Genomic DNA, 22,193 nt, shown 5'->3' with positions numbered 1-22,193 from the left:
GAGTAATGGGGTGGAGAGAGGGAAGAAAATCCACGTAGGAAGAGCAAAACTGGGGAAAAAATTCCCTCGGAATACTTCAGGGGAATGCCTCTGCCAGCACACAGGTGTAAACTACTATTAAGGTAATAAGCACTTAATTACACATCTACTGCAAATGGAAAATAGCAAAAAAAATTACTGGTGTTTGTAATTGCAATAGTGGAATGAAAAATGAAATTATGAGGGGTGTGTTTGTCTTTTCTAGGATTGGTGTAGCTCCTATAAAGTGTTGGATGGTATTCATCCAAATCGGGTTTCCTGACCTGCAGATACTCTAAGCAAGGAGCTCACCTCTTCCTGTCCGAGGAAGTCCAAGAGCCGTAAGTGCTGTTCAACATGACAGTAAATGTGTTGGGGTAGCAAGTGATGAAGTTTGAGATGTTTCACTGACTTTTGGCAAAACTGGCTTCATGCTGTGCAAGCAGAGGAGTTAAATCTATTTCAGTGCTGACAAGGTGTGCTCACTGCTCTGGAAGAAAGGTAAACTCTGGGGACAGACCGTCCCAGGTGGCTAAGGAGCAGTCCCCAGCCTGCTCATGTGAATAAATGAGAGCTAAAGAGGCAACTTGTGGGGTTTAGTCTGGGATTTCCCATGGCCGTGACACTGTGCCCGCCTGGCATGATGCAGCTTTCACTGGGATAAGCACTTCTGAACTGACTTGGGATGTGGATCAAGCCCTTTAAGAAGATTTGGGTTAGATTTTTTTAGAGCACTTAGGGATCCCCCTTGGATTCTGTAAAGCCAAGCCTGCTTCCCATTCCTTGCATGTGTTCAGCATTGTTCCAATAAAAATGTCTTGAAAATTCTACCAGGATGAGACAGCGAGGGACAAACAGAATGTGTGCTAGAGGGTGAAATAAACCCCAAGTACTTGTCTGCAAGGATGTACAGCTGTCACATTAGATATGACAGTGGTGACACTCAGGTGTTAGGGCAAGGTGTGGCAAACACGAACACATCCAGCACAGTCTCATGTTTAAGTCAAAAACCTCCATTTAATGCAACCTGGATCTGGATTTAACAAACAAGCCAATGTTACAGACATTTAAATGGACACTGTGCCAGAAGGACACATGTGATGGCATTAAGGCATGAGCTCCATTAGGTGCTAAAGCAGGTGGTGCAATAATTTGCTGAACTGAGTGTAAAATGAAGCATAACTTACTATGTGACCTCTTTGTAATGAGAGTCTGAGGTAGTAACAAACCAAGAAAGGAAGTATTTTAATTGCAAAAGGTACTTTCCTATACCAGCTTCATATTTAACATCTTGTGCTGTTAAATAATAGATTGAAGTCAAAGTTCAGCTGAAGTTTCGGTAGACTTTTTTTAATATGTGTATGTGTTCTGTCCTATAGGAACAATGACAAGCTGGGTAAAAATATACTATTTCAGAAAAAACACCTTTTGTGTCCCATGTGTGTATTTAAAAAATGTCTGTTTAGTATTGAGTTTGAAAGGTGAGTACTACAGGGAATCTTTCCAGCATGATTTATCAAACTTTATGGCTCCACAGAAATATTTAGAAGCTTTATTTTCAGTACTTCTTCGGGATGCTGTTTATTCAATGAAACTATGATGCCATAAAACCAGAAAGATTTGTGGAGGGATGGTGGTCTCTGGCAATGTTTATCCACACAAATCACTTCCTTTCTTGGAATCAGAAGTGTTCTTATATAGAGCATGAAAACTAGAGAACAGAAAAGCCAGGAGTTAAACCAAAGCCCAGTATTAAATAAAAACAGTGTTGGGAGAATATGGAAAGTGAATGCTAATGTGGGCCTGAGAGATTCTGAGACTTCTTCCAATGTATTTTTTCCCTGTTTGTGCCACACAAATCACCACCACACAAGCATTCTTGAGGAGGAAGAATATACAAGTGATGCCAGGTTGGCTCTTAGAATTCCCTCATTTCAGACTTGTGTGTTTCAGCAAAGGAAGAGGTTGTTGGATAATAGGCATATATACTCTTGGAGTTTGGAGAATGTATTTTAAGTCTGGTGGACAAACCTTCGTGCTTCTTGATCTACTAATGAAAGTCTTTTCCCAAGCTGATTTACATCTCACTGCAAGTTCCCATTATTTTGTTCAGACACAGAAATGTGGAACTCATTTGGCAAACCTGAATATGTCCATTTGTTGAAGAAAGTTGTGTGAGAGGTTTAATGGAATTGGATTTGTGATACAAATATGTTATGTCTAAAAGGGTATTAGCTTTACATAGGGTTCTGCATCTCTATGCTGCTTATACTTAAAATGCCTGATGTAGATCAGTTTTCAAAAATAATCTAAGTTTCAAGAGGTTTTCAAGTTTCTCATCCAGGGTTTTTTTTGACCAGTATGACTACTACAAACAGCCAGTTGGGGTTTAAATTATGCTCTCTTTGTAAACTGCTATTTTAAATATCTTACAATGAAGTACTTTCCCATTTCTAGTCTAAACTATCTGTAACTAAGGATACATCTGTATTTTTCTTTATTTACTCCTCCAGCTCAATATTTAGAAGTTAGTCAATAAAGCTAATTCACTGTGGTGCCACACTGAGTGTCACCAGGAGCAGTTTGTGCCAAAGAGTTCCTTCTTGAGTAAGTATTTATGGACAGTGGGACTGAGGAGGGCAGTTGTTCCAAAGCTTTGGCACCTCTCAGGATTCTCATAAGAATTGAGATGATTCAGATAAATGTCAGAAGGGATTTGCTGGCTGCTGGAATTAGACAGTTGTGTGATGCAGAGTTTCCTTTTGATATCAGCATGGTGTTAAAGGAGCTCGCTACCCTGCAAACTCAAACCACCAATCAATCAGCTGAATTCAAACAGTCTGATGGTTTTGTATTTACATACAGTGAAAAACACAGGAAACTTGGAGAACTTGGGGAAGAGACCCACTGGGTGCAAAGGATGGCATTTGATTTATTATTATTTTAATTGTTTAACAGTGTTAAGGGAGAGTATAACTAAAGTCCCAGGAGAAGTCTTCAAAGGAAGAAAGATAAATATTGAAAAATGTTATTTATTGCCTTTAGTGTTTCACCCATGTAAATACAACAATTAAATACAGAGGCTGATCACATCTTCTGAAGTTTCTCCTTCACAGAAGCAATGCTGCAGAGTCAAACACAGCTGCCCAGAAAATAATGGCACTGCAAGGACCTTGACTGCTGCCTCCACCCAAGCGCATATCCTGATCCTTGTGTTCCCATGCTGGCAGAACATGACTGTGAATGGGCTCCTGTCAGGCTGTCCTGGAGTCTTCAGTGGGCTATTAAAATGTGCTGGCATGAAGTGCTCAGTTTGTATTTTCGTTTGGGATGATGTTTTCTGGCTCATGGCATAGGCTACAGGCTGATGAAGTGTCCAAGGCTGTCAGAGGCAGAGTAAGAATTTTCTTTCAGCTGCTTGCCATTTTTCCCTCTCTGGCTTACCAGCCTCCTGAGCTGGTACTCTGACTTGCTCAGTTAATCACCCTCTGATCGAATTTACTAAAAATTATCCTGATTAGTCTAAAAGAGTTTACTAATTTGTTTTTCCTTAGATTATTTTGAGAAACAGCTGTGCCACTGCACTTAGTTTGAAAGGAATGTTATGATCCATATTGGGGGTAGTTAGGCACAGCAAAAGATAAGGGGAATAACTTCTTACTTGACTTAACTGTAGCCAGAGAAGATAATCTGGTACATTTTGTAGGCTTAGAGATCATTATCTAGTGGATGAAAGAGACTCTCCCCTAAATATTTATTAACATATGCTTTGGATACATTTAAAATACATCTGATGGATAAAATTTGGGATAAAGATCATGAAAAAGGAAAACAATTTTTATTGACAAGACTGATATTAAACATACCATTGGAGGTGCTTTGTATCCCATTTCAACTCTAAAACCATCTAAAATGTGCTTATTTAGAATGATTCCTTTATTAACTCTGCTTGTTCTGAGTGCAGGCAGTGACTTCAGTGGCTCCTCTGCCCAGTTTGTCAGAGCAGTGTGGTGTTTCCTGACTGTCTGGAGCTTGGTTAGAATCTGCAAGATGATGATTTTGAATATGTTGAATGTGTACCTGGTAAATAACTGTGTTTCATTTCAATTTTGCCATAAATGAGAAGTGAAATCTGAAGCAATACATTTCTAATACACAAATATAATGAATAATGTGTTGTATGGCTGTACTTGCCAATTTTTCTTTGTTGATATAAAAGCTGCTCACAGCAAAAAAAAATCTGAAAACTAGAAAAAGTTGTATCTCTCTCCATTTCTGTGCCACTGCTAAGCCTCACAGAAGCCCTCACCAGGTTTCCATAGAAATGGCCCTTCTGCTGATTTGAGGTAAAGGTCCTCTTCCCTTTTTTCTTGTACATCTAAAGTATGAGTTTCCTGAGAGGTTGTTTCATCTTCTATATCCTTTATGTACTGAAGGGCAACCCAGGCAGAGGGACTGGTGGAAGTGGGGAAACATCCTCCCCAAGGAAAAGAAAAGATCTGGATTTGACTGAAAAGCCGAGCAGATCAACATGTGTGTGTCACATGTGCACTTCTGTGAAACTGAACAGAACCAGGTCTATGTGTGCATGTTCCACAACGTGCTCTGTCTCCTAAAACGTCCATGTGATCCCACTGGGACATCAGGGAGCGGATTTAGGAGATCCTGAGCTAAAGCCATGCTGATGTACTCTCAATTTCTCATCGGGCTGAGTTTTATAACTATTTATACACACAAGATTTTCTGTTTACAGTTTGTTTGCATTAAAATACGCCCATTTCTTTGAACCATGTGATGGGAGATGACTAGAAAATATATTGGGGAACCACCCACAAAATATTTACAGTGAGTAAGTTCTTAAGCTGTGTTACAGGATTTCTTCCTAGTTTAGTCTGAGACATTTATGTCTACAAACATTTAGTTTGGAAGAGTGTTATTCTTGTAACTCCTAATAAAATTGCTTTCATGGAGTTACTCTAACAGAGTTTTTAAAAACTAAATGGGGAGTAGTGAGGCATATATTCAAATTTGTTATCTCGTGTTTTGAATCCAGATGATGAAAGCTTTGACAAGTTCTGTCCGTGTTGTTCAGTGCGTTATCAATGCTCATTGACATGAGGGAAAGCAGAATTTATTCTGCTGTTTCTGACAGCAAGAGCTTGATGTTGCTGAAATAAGTGATGCATGACTTTCATAATGCTATGTTCTGTTTGTTTTCTGCTTTTTCCCCTTTTTATTACCTCTGCTCCACTTGACATTTTCAGGAATATTAAATTTTCTCAATAGAGCTGTTAACTTATACACTATTAAAAAGCTCATATTAAGAAATTCCAAAGAATAATACTACTGAAGGATTTGGGGATTTTTTTAGTGCTTCGGGTTTTCTTTCTACTTTCTCCAGACTCACCACTTCTCTTTCAGATACCATTGCTACCTTGTCACCTGCCAACATGGAGCAGTAATTAAAGCAAAGCACACTGTGATCATGTCCTTAATTTGTGCTCTTTCAGGAGTGCCCATGAGCTGAACATTCCTTTTGTGACTGCACTTTGGGGCTGCTCAGCTGCACATAACAGCTTCAAAATACCCTCTCAGCTACTTTGGATAGTTGTTCCCTTCAGCCCAAAATAAGTGTCAGGGATAAAGTCAGTGGTCTGAGACTGCTCCTGTTTCACTTCAAATGTTTAGAGACATTAAGCAAATTCTTTATTTGCTTTTTGGTGGTTTGCTTGTAGTAACAGTTCTGTTTCCATTCCATTTGTGCTCATATTTTTGAGCAATAATATGTGCAGCCATAGAAGATTGAGGTAATACTTATCTTCCAAATTATTTGGCATTTACTAATGTGCATGAGAAATTGCTGCATTTCTTTCAGTGGAACAAACCTTGGCAGGTTTGGTATATTCTATATCTGTAACTATCACTTGAATACAATTCCGTAGGGCAGAGATGATTTGTGTTATTTAAGTAAATGCAATATGTTGGTATAGCAACACTATTATGTCCCTTGAGCATTTATGTCTTTTTAAATGCTTTTGCTGTTTTCAAGAAGTAGCATTCTTTTCAGTCCATTTAAGTGTAAATATTTATTAACATCTACGGTTCACTCTAATTATATAAATGGAACAAACCAAACACACCCAGCTTCTTATATTTTCTGCAATAGGACTCTATTTTATAAGCAGTTCTCTTACTTTCTGTGTATATGTGTGATCAGACTAGAACTACAGGTACTGAATCTTCAGCTGTGTCATTCTTTGTATCAGTGTCTGAAGCAAATTACCTGCTAGCAAAGGTATCGAGAGATGAATCTTAGCAGCACCAGGTCCCTGAGATTTTTGCAATAATTAAAATATTTTGGTAATAGGGCCAGATTTCCTACTTAGAAATCAGCACTCTGAAGGCAGTTGAATGAAAATGGTCCTTTTCAAAGTTGAGTTTCCAAGGTGGGGGTTGGCAGTGGTGGAGAAGTCCATTCTTGCTTTTTCTTTTTTTCCTGTTTTGTTTTTTTCCCCTCTGCTCATTCTGAAACCATGACTTGATGAATGTCATTAGGCTGTAATCCATTTATTCCATGTGGTGGTGGGAACAGAGAATTTGACAGTTCATTTGGACTGAGTGAACCAGAGTCACTCTGAGTTGAGCCCCCACTGCCATCAAACTGTGATATTTTCTTCTTGATCATTTTTCTTTCTTTTGCTCGGCGATTCTGGAACCAAATTTTCACCTGGGCGTTATAAATGATACCTGATTAATTCAAAGTGCTGGTCAACTTTTTACAGTAATTATAGCAATGAAAATGTAGGTAAGTTCAAAACCAATATTAAACCCAAAATCCAAAGCAAACAAACAAAAAACCACGGGGAAAAAAAGCCCCAAAGCTAAAGCCACCCCAAAACCAAAAATACTGAACTTGTGCAGTGAAAAGTTTTGTATTATTCTGTATTCATTTCCTACATAATAATCAATGGAAAATTGATTCTTTCTTTCTTGATTTCTTTTTTCTTGGGCCTGGTGTAAAGTAAACATGCTGTGTTATATTTAGGAACACAGAAATCAATGAACTCATTGAACCTCAGAGACCACACAGTTCATCATCTCAGCTTTGCCAGTGTGTGTCATAATTTAGGAAGATGCAATTATGGATTAATTTTGAAGATTTCTTTATTATCTGTGTTACAGATTAATCCAAAGCCAAGTAGTGAGGGTTCTTTTTCTTCATTTATGTTGCGAGTGATTTTTGTGTGTGCACGTATGCTTGTGTATTTTAAAAGTTTTGATTGCTTTTATTACTGAAACATATATACTTTTATGTGTATAAATGGATATATCAGCTTTACTTAATGACAGTCGATTTTCCAGGCTCATTGTGCAGGTGAAAGACTCCTATCTGTTTAAAATCTATTTAAGTGCCTATATTTTCTTATGTGAAAGTGTGAATGAGTAGAAACTTCTGTTTGTGTTTTCCTTATTGGTAATTACCAAAAGAATTTGTATTTGTTACAGCCTTTAAGGTGTGTTGAATACCATGTAGAAAGGTGTACCCTTGCTTTGTATTAAAAAACTCAGTGTTTTATATTTACTTTTTATTGCCTTGCTGGTATTGGCATGAAGAAGCATTTAGCTTTGTCTGTCCTGTGGAAATGCAGATAAATGATGTATTTTGTCTACATTATACTTAAAGGAACTTTACCAGTTAAAAATGGGGTGGCATTAGGTGTAGCAGCAGCAGCTCTGTAAAAGGAAACTGCTGATCTTATGCAGGATCACTGGTGACTCCAGGCATGTCTGTGTTCTAAATCAGCCAGCTTGCATAACGCTAAGGTGGAGGTTTCAAATCTTTCATAATTGCAGTTCTCTGAAAATTTTCCAGTGCAGCTCTATCCTGCTGTGTGACAAACTTCAGTCCATCCATGATAAACTTGGTTTCCGTTGTTCCTGTCTGGGACCACTCACCATCTGTGCAGTGCACTCTCTGTACTGTTTGGGTCTGGAATTGAACCTCACTGCACTAAAATATCTTTATAAAATTCCAGTGCTTGATCCTAAAATACCATTGTCTCTGCATTCCTACACTTCCAGCCTCCATCGGTCTCTCTCTATTCCAAGCTCTTCCACAGACTTAGTGCAGGAGCAGAGGAGGCTACTGAAAGAGGAAAGTTTTAAGAGAACTGAATGTGTATATTTAGAAAGAACAAAAGCTTGGAAAATTCTAAAAAGAAAGATCTCTAGTTTAAATGTACCTGCAGGCAATAATCTGGTTTTCAAATGAGATGACTAATTCAGTATCACCAACACTGCCCTTATCCTCCAGCTGTAGCAGAACCATTGCAATGCTGGAGGCTTGGATCCAGCAGTTCCTATATCCACAGACTGCAGAGCTGTGCTTGCTGGCAGTGCTCTCCAACCAGGGATTTTAGGGAATTCTCATCCTGAATTGAATGAATACAGCTAATGTAGCTGTGCCCTGCTCAGGAGACCAGCTTTATCCAGGGCACAGATTAAATATGTACTAGATATGAATGAATGCAGAGCTGCTTTCCAAGGAAGCAGTGGATCTAAGTATGCACTTGAACATTCCCTGAATGGATAGTCTGGTCTACACATCTGTAGAAAAAAAGAGATCCTGACTGGAAAATCCAAGGCTGCAAATCCCCCTTGAATATACTAAAATCTGACTGAGGAAGAATATGGCCTGTGGCAACTGGCAATACATTTGTAACAAAACCCCCATAGATACCTCATTTGATTGACCTTAAATGCTGAGTTTTAATTTTCCTGGCTTCCAGCTGAAATATATTGAATGCTTTGCATTTTTTGCTGGCCATTATTTTGTGTGATTTCAAGAAGAAAGAAAATTGTGAATGTCATAACTATTGGGACCATAGCTAAGATCCTGTTAAGCTGAACTGTTTAAATTCTAGCTGTCCAGCAAGCTAGAATGCAAGAATAGGTACTTTTTTAAGGTATAAATTAATTCCTAATGTTGAGTTACCTATAACTGGAGGGTTCTGTCCCATGAGCCTATGAATAACTGTGGGTTAGTGTAGTGCATTCTCTGTGTGTCAAATGCAGAGGTGCAGGAGGTGGCTGCTGTTGTGTCCCCTGGCAGTGACAGTGGCAGTGGCAGGGCACTGTGGGTACACCTGAGGGGTGCTCTCTGTACCTGTCTTTCGGAGAGTCCCAGGTTTGCTGCCAGTTCTGACTTCCTCCTGATTGTAATGTATCTGTTGCAGTGAAATTCCTTCTCTAATTCCAGTCTCTGGTGATCTGTGTAAACAACTCGGTACTTTTCTTTTGTTCTTGTTTTACCTGGTTAGGAAAGAAATATTATTAATGTGTTGAGTTGGATTTTCCACAGCAGCTTTCAAATATCTCAGGCATTACACAGACATTATTTAAACTACAGAATGCTTTTGTGGGATTGTTTGCTGTGGTACAGAGGAGGAATATGAGGTGCAGGGCGAAGTAAGAGAGTATTGGTTACCATAACTGTCTTTCCCTCTTTATTTCTCTCTCTCTGGAAACATACATTTAAATGATAAGTGATAACACCCTAAAACATCTTCAATAATTCCTAGCAGTACATGATTGGTGCTGGCTATATTAATCTCAAAGGGGTTTCATTTCAGTGCTCATTGAAGTGACTTCTGTGTCTATGAGAGCATAAATACCCAGGATTTCAAGACTGAGCGTGAGTCACAATTTGTTCAGTTGTACTGTGGCCTAATTCTTTATCTGACTTTTTAAAGATTGTTTCTCTAGAACAAAGAAATGTCCTACTAGAAATGATTTTCCTTTCTTGGGTGGCCATAGGACAAGTTATAAGTTCAATTATAATTCGATTAACATTTTCCAAAAGGTCCATCTTGCAAGGTGCAGAGTGCCTGTAGGATATTCCTGGGGGTACTCTGTGTTGGGCTTCCCTTTGGAGTTGGAGGCACTTGACAATTTGTAAGATGAGGCAATAAAATACTTGTAAAAGGATATCAGGATCATCCTCTCTCTAATGTAGGAAAGAAATATTCTTAGATATATTGATTAAATATTGGTAAGAGAAGCATTACTAAATGATTAGAATATATCTCTCATTTCATATGGTTTTTAAACAATTCTTCATGTAATAATAATCCAGAGAGATCAGTTTTCAACTTATTTGTTCTCCTTTGCACTTTCAACAGCCAACTAGATAGTTTTCCTTTTTTCTTCTGATCTTCCCAGTTTTTTTGATGTGAGTTTTCTGGGACAAACTGTAGGACAAAGACTCCTTTAAAGTGGTTCCCTAAAATCCATTGAGGTGTTAAGATGAAGCACACGCCACACAAAGGAGCGACAAGGAGATCTTATCAAGAACCCCTTTCACATTCAGAAACACAAGCCAATTGGTTTGGAATTTACAAGCCCTAAACAAATGTCAGACGCTTTCATCTTAGCAGAGGAAAAAGGGACAGAAATAGATGAAGGAATATTTTTTCCTCAGTTCTCTTTATTCTTCATTTCATTTTGGACCAACACCGAGGACAGACTGGGATATTTTTATCTGGAGGTAGACATAGCTGAAATACACATAATTAGGGATATTTTCCCAAAACCTATGCCACTTCAACCACCAGCATAGAAGATTTTCCTGCCTAAATTTGCAGGATTAAATCATCAAATTAAGTTTACTTTTTTCATGGTACAAATCGTTAGCTTTGAAATATTTGCCCTCAGTTATAGTTCTAATGCTAACAATAGTATAGATATTCAGGTTCCTTGTAAACTGAGGGCTTAGAGGGAATCTTTGAAAACAAGTTAAAATTCAACAAGGTTATTCCGGCCTCAGTATAATCAGCAAATATAACCATGATTTGAGGGGGTGGAGAAAAGGAGTAGTTTCCCCCATTCCCCTTGGTCATAAAATTCACGGAGCATTTCTTCTGAAGACAATAAAGCTGGGAGAAGGCCTCTTTATTTGCTGTGAAAATCATCACCCTTTCCGGCAATATAACTCCTGAAGAAAAGAGGGAGAAGGAAGAGACAAGACTGCATATCAAAGCAAAGTGAAGTGTTAAAAGGGTCTGTTGCCTCAATATGACAGATAGGCCTCAAAACCTCAGACAATGTAGGCCAGTGGAAAATAGATGTCACAACTAGTTTACAAAGAAAAATAACTTAGCATTAGAGCAGGGGCCTGGCTTTTTTTCCTGCTTTTCTGTTTTGCTTTCTGGCTGTGTTTCTGCTGTGCTATAATCTGAATTACTTGTACATCACTGCTTGTTTAAACAAAGACATAAAATGTGTTTGCTATAGTTAAAATAAAAATCCTGAGGCTGAGCTTGTAACATATGAAAATCATGTTGTCCTTTTGTTTAGTCATGTTGAAGTCTCTGCTCCTTCTGAAAAGAGTCACTCCCAGATGAAGTTTCATCTGAAGTTTTGAAACCTTTTTCTAGGTCCTTTAGATACCAAAGTTTTACACTTTGAAGGTTCTCTTTCTTTTGGAAAATACACATCTTACCTTGTTGATTACACAGGGTTTAGAAATTAATTTGAAGTTCTGCTCCAGCATAATTGAAGTTGATGGTGGATTTTATCATACGTTTTCAGTAAAAACAGGATCAGATTGTCAGGAATTCTTTAGATGTTCTTTTTCTCACTTGGACAGCCTGACAGGGAAGGTCTATTTAAAAGCCCACTTTCTATGTTTGGTTGTTTTTTTTTTTTTTAAATTTCTTTTGCCTTATATATTTGCAATGTCTTTGTGTTTGAACTAAAATAAAAGGTTTGGTTCTGAATATACAGTTATCTTTTAGTCAGAGGATACATAATTTCAAATCACATTTTATCTGTTGAAAGGACAGAGTACTTGTGTCTTTGTGATGTTGTTTCATCCTGAAGATTGGCTTGATCAGGTAAATTTTAATTTCACTTTACCTGCAGTGGATTTTTTTTTTTAATCAAATGTCAAATTAGAATATTGAATCAGGATGTAGGGCATTTAATAGAGTCTAAACAGAGAGGAAATAATTCCTACTGACATGCCCTCACACAAAATAGTTCCCACTGTCTTTAGGACAGTATTTTGGAAGCTCCCTCATCTAATTTGATGTTTTTTGATTTCTGTTATTCTGTGCTGCTCATGTACATTGATGTGTGTTAATGGTGAAGTTCAGGACGTACACATGTTTATGTATATAAATATATTTGTAGAGTTTAGGGCTGTAATTGTAGGATTTTAAGGCAATGAACTTTATTAAGCAGCAATAACATGGAAGGAGAGGAACCAGTAGCTACTTTGATAACACAAATAATATTATGACAATAAGGAAAAACAGCATGTGTGTTTCACAGAGGAGTTATAATGGTATCAAGTAGTTTTTCTTCTGGAGAAAACATTGATAAATTAATACAGAGCAGTTCCATGCATAATTTTAGCCTTTTAATTTATTTGAATTTCCTTCCATTTATCACAATTTTTTGTGTGTCAGGATTAAAGTTTTCCATTATTATAAAAACACCAATGAAAAGCCAATCTCTTTGGTACTTTTCTTGTTTTGCACAATTGCCACGTTTGTGATTTACTCTCACAATCTTTTTTTAAGCTGGATGGGTGCCTTGAGCTCACTTCTGTGAAGTCCTGAGCTGTTTTTAACACTTCAAAGGATTGGGTTCTAGGAATGCACAGCCTCAGGACATGCAGCTATTGATGAGTCCTGTTCCACCTGTCCCGAATGGTTCATAAAGTATTTTGGCTTATGTGTAAATTCTGTGTAAGCACTTTTCAGACTACAGATGAATTTAGGCCCAAAACTGTGTCTCTGAGTTGCAAACGTATTTTGTAAATTTGAACAAGCATACGAGAAACCTTTCAGGATCTTCCAAGACTGTTCAGTAAGTGTAAAGCAAGGATTTAGATTTTTAAGTCTGCGTTATTCTTTAAGAATGTTATCCTTTAAGAATGGCACACATTGAAAATTCAGTGCCAGCCTGACACAGACAAGGTCACCTCATTGACATTCAGTAGTCCCAGCTGAATTTGATCTACACTCTTGCATCACTTCTACACCTGGCAATCTCCACTGATGTTAATGAAGTTACTGGGATTTACATGAGTATACAGAAGGGGGGAAAGCAGACTGAATCTGCCTGGCTTTGAAGGCCTTTGTAGAGGCTCCAAGTGGAAGGACAGCACTGTGATATCCTAACGTTCACCAGGCATTTTATATTTAGTAACAGAGGCAAAACAATGTGTGTCTGCTTTATAATTAAGAAACAATTACCAGGCTAATTTTGCTCCTGAGTAATAACCATTTGAAGGAGGATTCTGTCTGGAGCAGCAGCGCTGATTTTCGTGTCTTCTAAGATTGCTCCAATTGTAATTGCTCTGCTTTCTTGAGAGCATTTTCTTTGATGCTCCCTAACACACTCTTACTACTTTTAACCCTAATAACAGATTTAGGAAGCCTTGCCACACCCAGTCTCCACCTTGGGAATATCCATGGAGAGGTTCATCTGGCAGGCAGCTTGTGGCACGAGCAGACGCATCAGTGAGTGGCACTTACAGGAAAGCGATTTTTAATTGTGTAACTGTGGGAGCTGAAAATTTTTGGTATGTAAGAAAAATAAGCAAAATTGATGTGAAAGTAAATGATAAGGAATATTAACCGAGGAGTTATGTGATCTGCAAACAAAACAGTCTATGATGGTCGCTGGAGTAAGATTGCTTGTCTAGGAATATTTCTGCTCACCTAATAAATCTGGGTAGAAAAATATGAAACATGAGAAAATTGCATAATCACTGCAGTTAAGTCAGAGCACATAATTTTGTTTATAATTATTGAGAAGTCTGTAAGGTTTAAAAAGATCAACCTGATTATATATTGATATCTCCCCTGCAGCACAAAATAAACATGTCGTTTTTCTGTCTGTAACTGTTGAATGTTGCTGCATTCGTTGCTCCATAACACTTTCAAGATTATCATGTTTTTCACACAAAATGCTTTACAGAATGTTCCAACAGGGATTCCTGAAGCTGAGCTCCAGCCATGTCTAACCACATCAGCCATTCCACTACAGCAACCACATAAAGCCTTTATGGGAGAAAGTGAAACTAACGCAAATTTAGTTAAAACTGCATTAAACAGCAGTAGGTTAAATAAATGTCATAAATGACCCACCAACCTATGTGCTTCAAGTAAAGTTAATTATTTCTAAGCTCAGTGATAGCAGGAGATGCTTTCTGAGGTTGCAAGTTGAATAGACTCACCAGTAGTGTTGGTTTGCACCGTTTTCCTCATCCACTCATAAGAGCTGTGCCTTTGGCTGTTGGGAGAGATTTGCTGGGCATTAATGGTATCGACAGGAGGTAACCCCGCAGCAGCAGCAGCAGCAGCAGCAGGGTGCAGGGAGCTGTAATCAGCAGAGCTGTAGGAGCCCTGGCCAGGGGACGAGCCATTGATGTGGGCAGCAGCGGCGGCGCTGGAAGGGCCTGGGCCGTAGGTGCTCCACTCCTCCCGCTGCGGGCCATAGTGGGAGCCCCAGGCTGGCGCCGGCTGCCCGTGGCTGTCCAGGGCTGGCACCGGGTGGTATCCCATGTAGTCGGAGTAGGCTGGAGCAGACACGAAGTTTTGCACGGGCAGGTTGTTGCTGGTGCACCTGGCAGATCCTGGGTACATGCTGGGCTCCTTATCCAAGAGCGAGCTCACGTACATGGCTGTCCCAGACTGGAAACCCGTCGTCACAACATCTTGTTCCTCGCTGCCCTCTTTTACTGCTCAAAAATATTTGTGTTTGGCTTTCTCTAATAATGCCACTCTGCTTGGAATCTTCTACTTCATCCTCTTTTATTATCAACTGTGTTACCAGGTGCTGGTGGTAATGGTTTACCAAGATCTTGTCTGACGTCAGCCCAACTGCCTGCCTCATAATTACATTTACATTCAAATGAAGGGCTGACCAACCCCACCTTGCTGCTGGTTCTGGTGCTTTCTCTTTTAGAGAACTTTTATCTATCCTATTATCCTGCCCTGATAGTCAACAGTGATCCCAGTCCTGTAAGATGATGCAACAGTTGTTTGGATTTGTAACTTAAAATAGTTAAGTAAATAGACCATTTTAGAAGGAATTATAGTGGTAACTATAATAGCAATGTTTAACATTCAAATTATTCTTGTCTTTATTTTGTCAGGTATTATCAATCAACAAGTAAATCTCTTACTCTCTTAATTTCTCGTATACTAAAAAAAAAACCCCTCGTTTTTAGTCTTTCAGGGATACAGTCAATTTGAATAATTGTAAGTCAATAACTCCAAAATACAGAGCACCTTGTAAACAGCATACCTTGAATATAACTGTCTCAAAAATGTTCCTCTCATTGTTGATGTTTGTAAGTGCTTTTCCAGAATGGGCGAGTTTAAAGCTCTGACTGTAAGACACATGTTCACACTCTCCCTGTTACAGAGTGATTTAAGAGATCCCTTCATCTGGTGGCCATTGCAAACTGATAAATTTAAAAAAGCAGACAATAAATCTTCCTAACAAAGATGGTGCCAGAAGTACAAAGAAAATGACTGTGAAAAGTAGTGAAAAAAGTCTTTGATTAGGCCCAGGAATATTGTTGGCTTCTGTTTCAAGACAAGCTTTATCTGCCTGAAAGGAGGCTGGTTCCTTCCTCTGAGGCTGCTGTCTATAGTCTGCTTTCCATGGTGGCAGCTTGGGCCGGGGAGATCAGCAGGGAGAGACATCTGGGCTGTTAAGTTTGTGGATCAGAAGTGCCCTGATGCTGCTCTGTGACACACGGGTGCTCCCCGGGTCAATGTTCGTGTCCCTCTGTGAAAAGTGATTCTGAAAGTGGCTTTATATCCTGTTACTACGAGCTTGTTATTAACACGGAGAGCTAAACCACACCCTAGGACTTTAGAATTGCCTCTCTGGGTTGTGTAGCTGCAATTTGTGGAGGGAATTCGCTGTATTTTTATTTTGGATGGGTTTCTTTGCAATGAGCTATTTGTAAGGGCTATGCTTGCAAAAGAGGTGCAAATTGCAATGAGTTGTTTCCCTTTACAAAGGTGTGGGTTTTCATTCAGAATCCTTTGTATTTTGACACTACTTGTATTCACACATCCCTTCTAATTCCAGCACTAAAGGATTCTAACTGTGTACCTACAGACAGGAAAGATGTTCCTCTTCTCTTTGGGACTGGGCTTTTTAGAGAAAGGATTTTTACTGAGAAGTGTAGTAAAATCTTTGTAATTGATTTTGCTATATTTACAGAATTCTGCATTAATCATTGGGATCCTCAGAATGTTGAGGCAAGTTGCATCATGGAATAGGACATGGAAATAATAAGACCTTTTAAAACTGAGGTAGCTTTATAAAAATAGACATTAAAAATAAATGGAAAGAGACTCTTATTCCCTTTATCTTGAAAGACAAAGAATTGCAACACAATCTTTGAGAGCCCACAGACTTTTTTGTACTGAATATCATCCAAATGAAAGAAGATGTGTAGATCCATGGAATCTTTAGCCTGTTTGTGGGCATTTTACCCCCAGTTACATTCCCATGTATGGCTGAGTGTTGTGCAGAGCTGTCAGTCATAGGCACATCCCTAGGAGGGGAAGTTTTGTCTCCACTGACTGCATCTGCAATCCATTGGCAGGGTATCCATGAACACTGGTTGCTCAGAGATTTCAGCTCAGACCCATTGTTTGACTTCCCCCAAACACACCGTTTTCACATCCCTGAAATGTGAAATCCCTGTGAATGATGTAATTTCTTATTCTGCAGTAGATGATGGTAACATTTTTAATCCCTTGGGGTTCCTCTTACTTTATGTGATATCTTTGCACGTACCCCCTCACAATTCCAGTATCACTTAATCCTATTTTTTGGATCTTAGAGCTTTATCCTTTATTCTCTGCTCTTCTTTTATCTTTTGTTTATGCTCCTCCTTTCCCTTTCTTGTTTTGCCTGTTCCATTATCTGAATTTTCTTCAGATCTATTTCGATTCTTTCCAGAACATAATTAGATCAAGATACTCCGATGGCAATTTGCTACACTGATTTGATATCAGCTAACAATAGTAAGCTTTGAATAAGGCATTTTGTTTAAAAAGATTTACATAGTAGGATAAGATTGCTGGAGAGGACTGCAGATTTTTAACACCAAAGTGAGAATAAGATAACTAAAATTGCAATGTCCAAATGATCTTCTGCACCCTGACTCATGTCTCCTACTTTCTGTAATAGAACAAGGTGGAGATACTGAAAAGGAGCAGTAGCTTTGCGTGTTGTCTTGTAGTTGGAGGCTACCAAAATTTTGGGGTAGATGTTTTTTGAGAGCTTTTGATTTTTTTGAGACTGGTTATTCGAGTTTGCCTTCCCAAGGATCATTTCTTGGCCATGCACTGCTCCTTCCTGCTCAGGCCCAGCATGTCAGCAGCTTCAGAGCCACAGAGGCACTGCACCTTCAGTGCAGTAACTTAGGCTGCAGTTCCATGGAGGTTTCTGGTGGGCATGGCTTTCAGGGAGTACAAAACAGAAGGGAAAACAGTGAACTGCCATTGCCTTGGGCTGTGTGGGGATGGCAGTGAGAAGAGTGAGGGCTCAGTGTGCTGCCTGTGTAAAGTGCTGGTGGAACATGGACTCTCTCCAGACTTTCTGGGGTGCTGGGGAAGCGAAAGCAGTTCTGAGGCAGTGGGCTGTACATCTGGAAATCTCAGCCATGTGGAGTCTTGGATTTGTACCATTTTCTGCAGGGGTGATGAAGGCAGAGCAGGGCAGATCTGTGTGGCACCAGCAGCAGCAGTGCTGGGCTCTTGGCAGACTTCAGAGAGATGCTTTGCCAGGAAAACGGAACTCCAAGTTGTTTTTTTCTCCACCTGTCCAAACGCCAGGTGTCATTTATCTACTAAGCCAGCGTCCATGGGAGTTGTCTCAGTGCTTGTTAAAGTGAGGTTTTATGTGTGCTAAATCAAATGTACTTTGAGATCTTTGGGGAAGAAAGTTTTCTTGTTTTCTAGCAAGTGGTTGATGAAAAGCTATCAATAATACCAAATGTGGTGCTCAGCACTGGAACTCGAAAGGTTTTGTTTGTACAGGCAGCAGAGATGCACTATTGTATATGAGCTGTTCTAGAGAGCAGTTCCAACATGGTAATAATAACATAATCACAAACGTGCAATTAGGTGTTTTAATGACAGCTATTAAAGCTGCAATTTCAGGGCTACTGGTAGTTTCAAACTTGCCTGTACAACGATAACTTACATTAAAGGTGTTTACAACTCTGATAGTTTTTATTAGGAACCCTTACTCATAAAATTACTCTTCCTTTTTTATGGAGATAAGAAGACAATCTGTCTGTCTTTGAAGCATGAAAATGATGCGAACTGTCTCTTGTTTTGGAGAATCAAAAAGCAGGTGAGGTTAATGTGCCCTTTTGTGGCTCAGGTGATAGGAATAGATGTTTGTTTTCCTGCCTCCAGATGACCACTCTAATAACACTGCTGGCTTAGGAATGCTTCTTGCCCATACCTTTATAGCTGCATGCTTGGAATTTCACAGGAATGGCTGCCTAAGGACTTTGTTAGAGAATTATGTATTGCTGGTAGTTCTCATTCTGTGTTTTGCAGGTGTTACTGACCCTATATTCAAACTGGGCTTTGCATGCACATTCATTTCTCCTAAAATTCTCAGCCAGCTGTATGAATCTTGAGGAAAGGTCACTCAGGACATGGTTTGCTGTCAACTGAGGGCAATGCCATTGGGGAAAAATCCAACTAGAAATGAAGGAAGGCAGATGGGTTTTTAAAATTTTAAAACACAGCTAAACAGGTAGCTTTCAGTTTTACTGACACTTCTACAAACACAAAGCTTCTGGAAATTTTCTTTCCCTTTTTTAATTGGGCATTTTAATATACAGAACCCTATTTAGGTCTCATTTTCAGGGCTTGAAATGCAAGCATGTGCTAAGTTGCACATGGCAGATGTGGCACAGCCCAGAGAGCTGAATGACAATGCTGACTGAGCTGTTCTCACTTGCTGAACTGAATCTTCTGGGGAAAAGGGAGAAGGGATAGAGCACAAATTTCAGTTCTGCCCTGTGTCTCTTGTCCCTACTGGGGATTTGTTTTTCATAAGAGAGCAACAGAAGAAATAAAGATGCCAGCTGTCTTTGAAGCCTTCCTCAGTGCTTTTGGGTTTAATGTAATGCTCTGAAGTTTTGGTTGTTAACAAATCCTTTTGAAAAATGATGAAAAGTGGCTGGTAGAGAGCTGATTGTATTTACCCTTCTGTCTACCCCACTCGAGTTTTTCTAACTGCGGCTAACAATGGCTTACCTTTAATTTCAAAATGTTAAAATGGGTTTTATTAATATATTTCATGGATAAACTGCATCAGTTTTGCCAGGAAGGAATGGTCTGAAGCTAAAGGAAGGTCTTTCTATTCTGAAATCGAGAGAGTTTAAATTCTGCCTCAAAATCAATACTAACAGAAATAAGAGCATTTCTTACTGCTCCACAAGCAGCTTGAATTCAGGAGGAGTTACAGAGCCTGTGTGTGAACCCCAGGGTAAATCAATTCTTTAGCAGAACCACGAAAATGAACAGCAAATCCTCTATTGCCATTGATTTGGTTCCTTCCTGAGCAGTGCAGGGCTCCAGGTCCTGAACTAATCCCTCCTGCCCAGGTGCAGCCAGGTGGGACTGCTGGGTGCTCCCTGAGAATCCTCCAGGCCTTATCTGGTGTGGGCTTTCTTGCAGGAGTTAACAAAGGAATCGATTGCCTTCCCTGTTTGCTGCCATCCTCAGCTTTCTGGTGCTGGCAGCCTGGCATTGCTGTCCCACACATTTGGGATTATTGTCCAGGTAAAGTCTCTCCTGCCTTACAGGGACTGTGTTTCTTGTGGCTTAGATGACCAACAGGGTCCTTAATTAATCCTCTCCATTTATTGTGAGACATCTAGGAACAGATTTTTCTAGAGAGCAGAAAGCATTTGTACTCTTTGGGTATGAAAACAGCTGGCAAACATTTTCATCATAAAATCTGTGCCTATTTCTTCACCTAGTGAGTTTGCACAATGTTGTGTCCAACCAGTCCCATCCAGTGCCATCTGAAATGTGGCTGTGTGAGTCACTTGCAGGGATGTGTCATTTCAGTGCCCCTGGAACTGCCCCAGCAAACCCAGTCAGGGAGCTAAAGCAGGAGCCTGCTTTTTCATTTGTATGGTGACACCCACAATTAATATATTGTTGAATCTGCTCCTTGGGCAGAGGTTGGCACATACTTGATGCTCTCTCCTGTGTACCTTAATGATTGCATAAACTCTAAGCAATAATTGGAGATTTTGTTTTAGAAATATCATTCTGAATTGTATCTCTTGCTGAGTTGCATGAAGGTTTTGTAGAAGGTGCTGCTTGCTCTACTGCTTGATTTTTTTGTACCATCTAGATCACAATTCTTGCTGGAAAATGGGGTTTAAAGGTTAGTGAATTCCTCTGCAAATTGGATATTCCTTGGTAGTTCTTTTAATCACAATTAGGATTAAGGGCTTAGATATTGCTGTGATGTAGCCTAAGGTATGCTTTTCTTCTTCAAGGCACTTCCCTAACAACCAATCAATCTTCACAGTACTCTGCTTCAGTGGCCTGAGTTTTCAGATGTGATAAAAGTGATGAGTTATTTGATATACCCAAAGTCAGGAAGAAAGTGAGTATTATCCTCAGGATGGCACCAGTATTTCATAACCACAGTGCAGGACCCAAATAATTTCAGTTGATTTGGCTGCAATTTTCTGTCTCTCTTATTTTTATTTGGACAGAGTACAGCAAGTGAACAGCACTGCACAAGCTTCTTAGAGAAAAATATCTTCCTTTGGGGTTTGGTGGGCAACTCTTTAAAGGATTAGAGCCCATTGAAAATACTTAACTGGAGAGATTGCTGGGAATTCTTACCAAAAAAAAATCGAACTACTTAAAACAGCCACTGGCATAACTAGAAGGTTAATAATCTCTTAGGTACTGCCCTGGTTTATAGATACTGCTTTTGGAGCAATAAATTTTAACCTTTGAACATGTGCTTCTGCAAATAAAATCCAGCCTTATTTTGTGTACTTAACAACTTCTGATTGGAAACACATAGCAACCTATAGCCAGCATGCTTTCAGCAAACTGGAGCAGAAATGAGGCAGATCTTCAAAGTGGTCACTTATCTTCCTCAATAACTCTTCTACATGTAAACAAGATAAACCAGGTTGTTCTGCCAGATCCCACTCTCTTTGAATGATGTTTAAATGATTTTAAAGAGAAAGAAGTTGTGTTCAGACAGATTTCTTAAGGTTCTTCCTTGAAGTACTTCAATCCTTTTAGAAATGTTCGTGCAAAATTAAGCTGTGTCATGAAAATGAGATTAAAATAGGTAGCTGTGCACTTGATTCTGCAGAACCCTGGGGCCAGGCTTCTGATCACTTAGCTAGAACTAGGTCTTAATTTATTCTATATCAGTACAAAAGACAAAGTTTCCCTCTATATTCTTACCTTTTGAAAGTCTAAATCTGGATTTTTCAATTGGTTTTTCTCTAGTCTGCAAGCACAATTCCATTTAATTTGCCAATGGGAGGATGCTTTGCCCATTGAAGCTTTTCCAATGTCTGTTAAGCTAAATATATGTGTCTGTGGGAATAAAACCTCTAGCATTTCCCTCTGTCAGCACAATGGCTGTGCTGTGTATTTCCAGTGGCTTCCTCTTTTGGATACATCCAATGGCTCTCTCTTTTGGGAAAGGTTTTGGTTTGGTTGCAATGCTCATTGACCCGGATGGTAAATCCCTTTTGTTCCCACGTGCTCTTTGTCATGTTCCTCTTTTCCTGCCTTGTGGAAATCAGTTGGAGACTTTCTGTTGCTGAACTTTGAGTTGCAGCTTCTTCCTCTGCCCTGTGTTACCTGTGCTGTTGCCAGCAAATGGAGAGCCATTGTGACAGGAATGAGTGGGAATTTTACAGTGTATTTTCTACATTTCAAGTTAAACTCCACCTTTATTTAGCACTGTGCTTCTTGCAAACAAAATGATAAATAAAACTGAGAAATAGTGAAAGCTCCCTGAGCCACCCTGGTCTTCCCATACTCTAATTTTTCTAAGCTCTTTTACCATCACCCTTCTTCTAAATTTGACATTGCAATTCAAAAACAGACTAA

General features: G+C 39.3%; 1 protein-coding gene and 1 long non-coding RNA gene across 3 annotated transcripts in view; one reads left to right on the top strand and one right to left on the bottom strand.

Moving 5' to 3' along the window:
* The window catches only part of LOC146437263 (uncharacterized), an 89,981-nt gene that overhangs the window by 869 nt on the left and 66,919 nt on the right, over positions 1-22,193 (top strand). Inside the window, exon 2 of the long non-coding RNA XR_014852163.1 lies at positions 309-359. This is a non-coding gene — a long non-coding RNA (uncharacterized LOC146437263). The remainder of the gene's footprint in view (positions 1-308; positions 360-22,193) is intronic.
* LOC146437266 (homeobox protein CDX-4-like) lies at positions 2,931-14,965 on the bottom strand. Of its 2 annotated transcripts, none has more exons than XM_085060026.1 (3): positions 14,267-14,957; positions 9,185-9,330; positions 2,931-6,745 (listed from the first exon to the last, which is right to left on the bottom strand). In XM_085060026.1, exons 1-3 carry the CDS (start codon positions 14,709-14,711, stop codon positions 6,539-6,541), a joined length of 798 nt encoding a protein of 265 aa, XP_084916152.1. In that variant the 5' UTR covers positions 14,712-14,957; the 3' UTR covers positions 2,931-6,538. The 2 variants fall into 2 exon arrangements, with proteins under 2 accessions (XP_084916152.1, XP_084916153.1); XM_085060027.1 differs by lacking the exon at positions 2,931-6,745 and adding an exon at positions 6,788-8,164 and having other exon boundaries at positions 14,267-14,965.

Source organism: Lichenostomus cassidix, chromosome 4A (genome assembly GCF_008360975.1).
Source record: "Lichenostomus cassidix isolate B80296 chromosome 4A, HeHo_3.0, whole genome shotgun sequence".
NCBI classification, from domain to species: domain Eukaryota; kingdom Metazoa; phylum Chordata; class Aves; order Passeriformes; family Meliphagidae; genus Lichenostomus; species Lichenostomus cassidix.
This window is presented reverse-complemented; position numbering and strand designations above follow the sequence as displayed.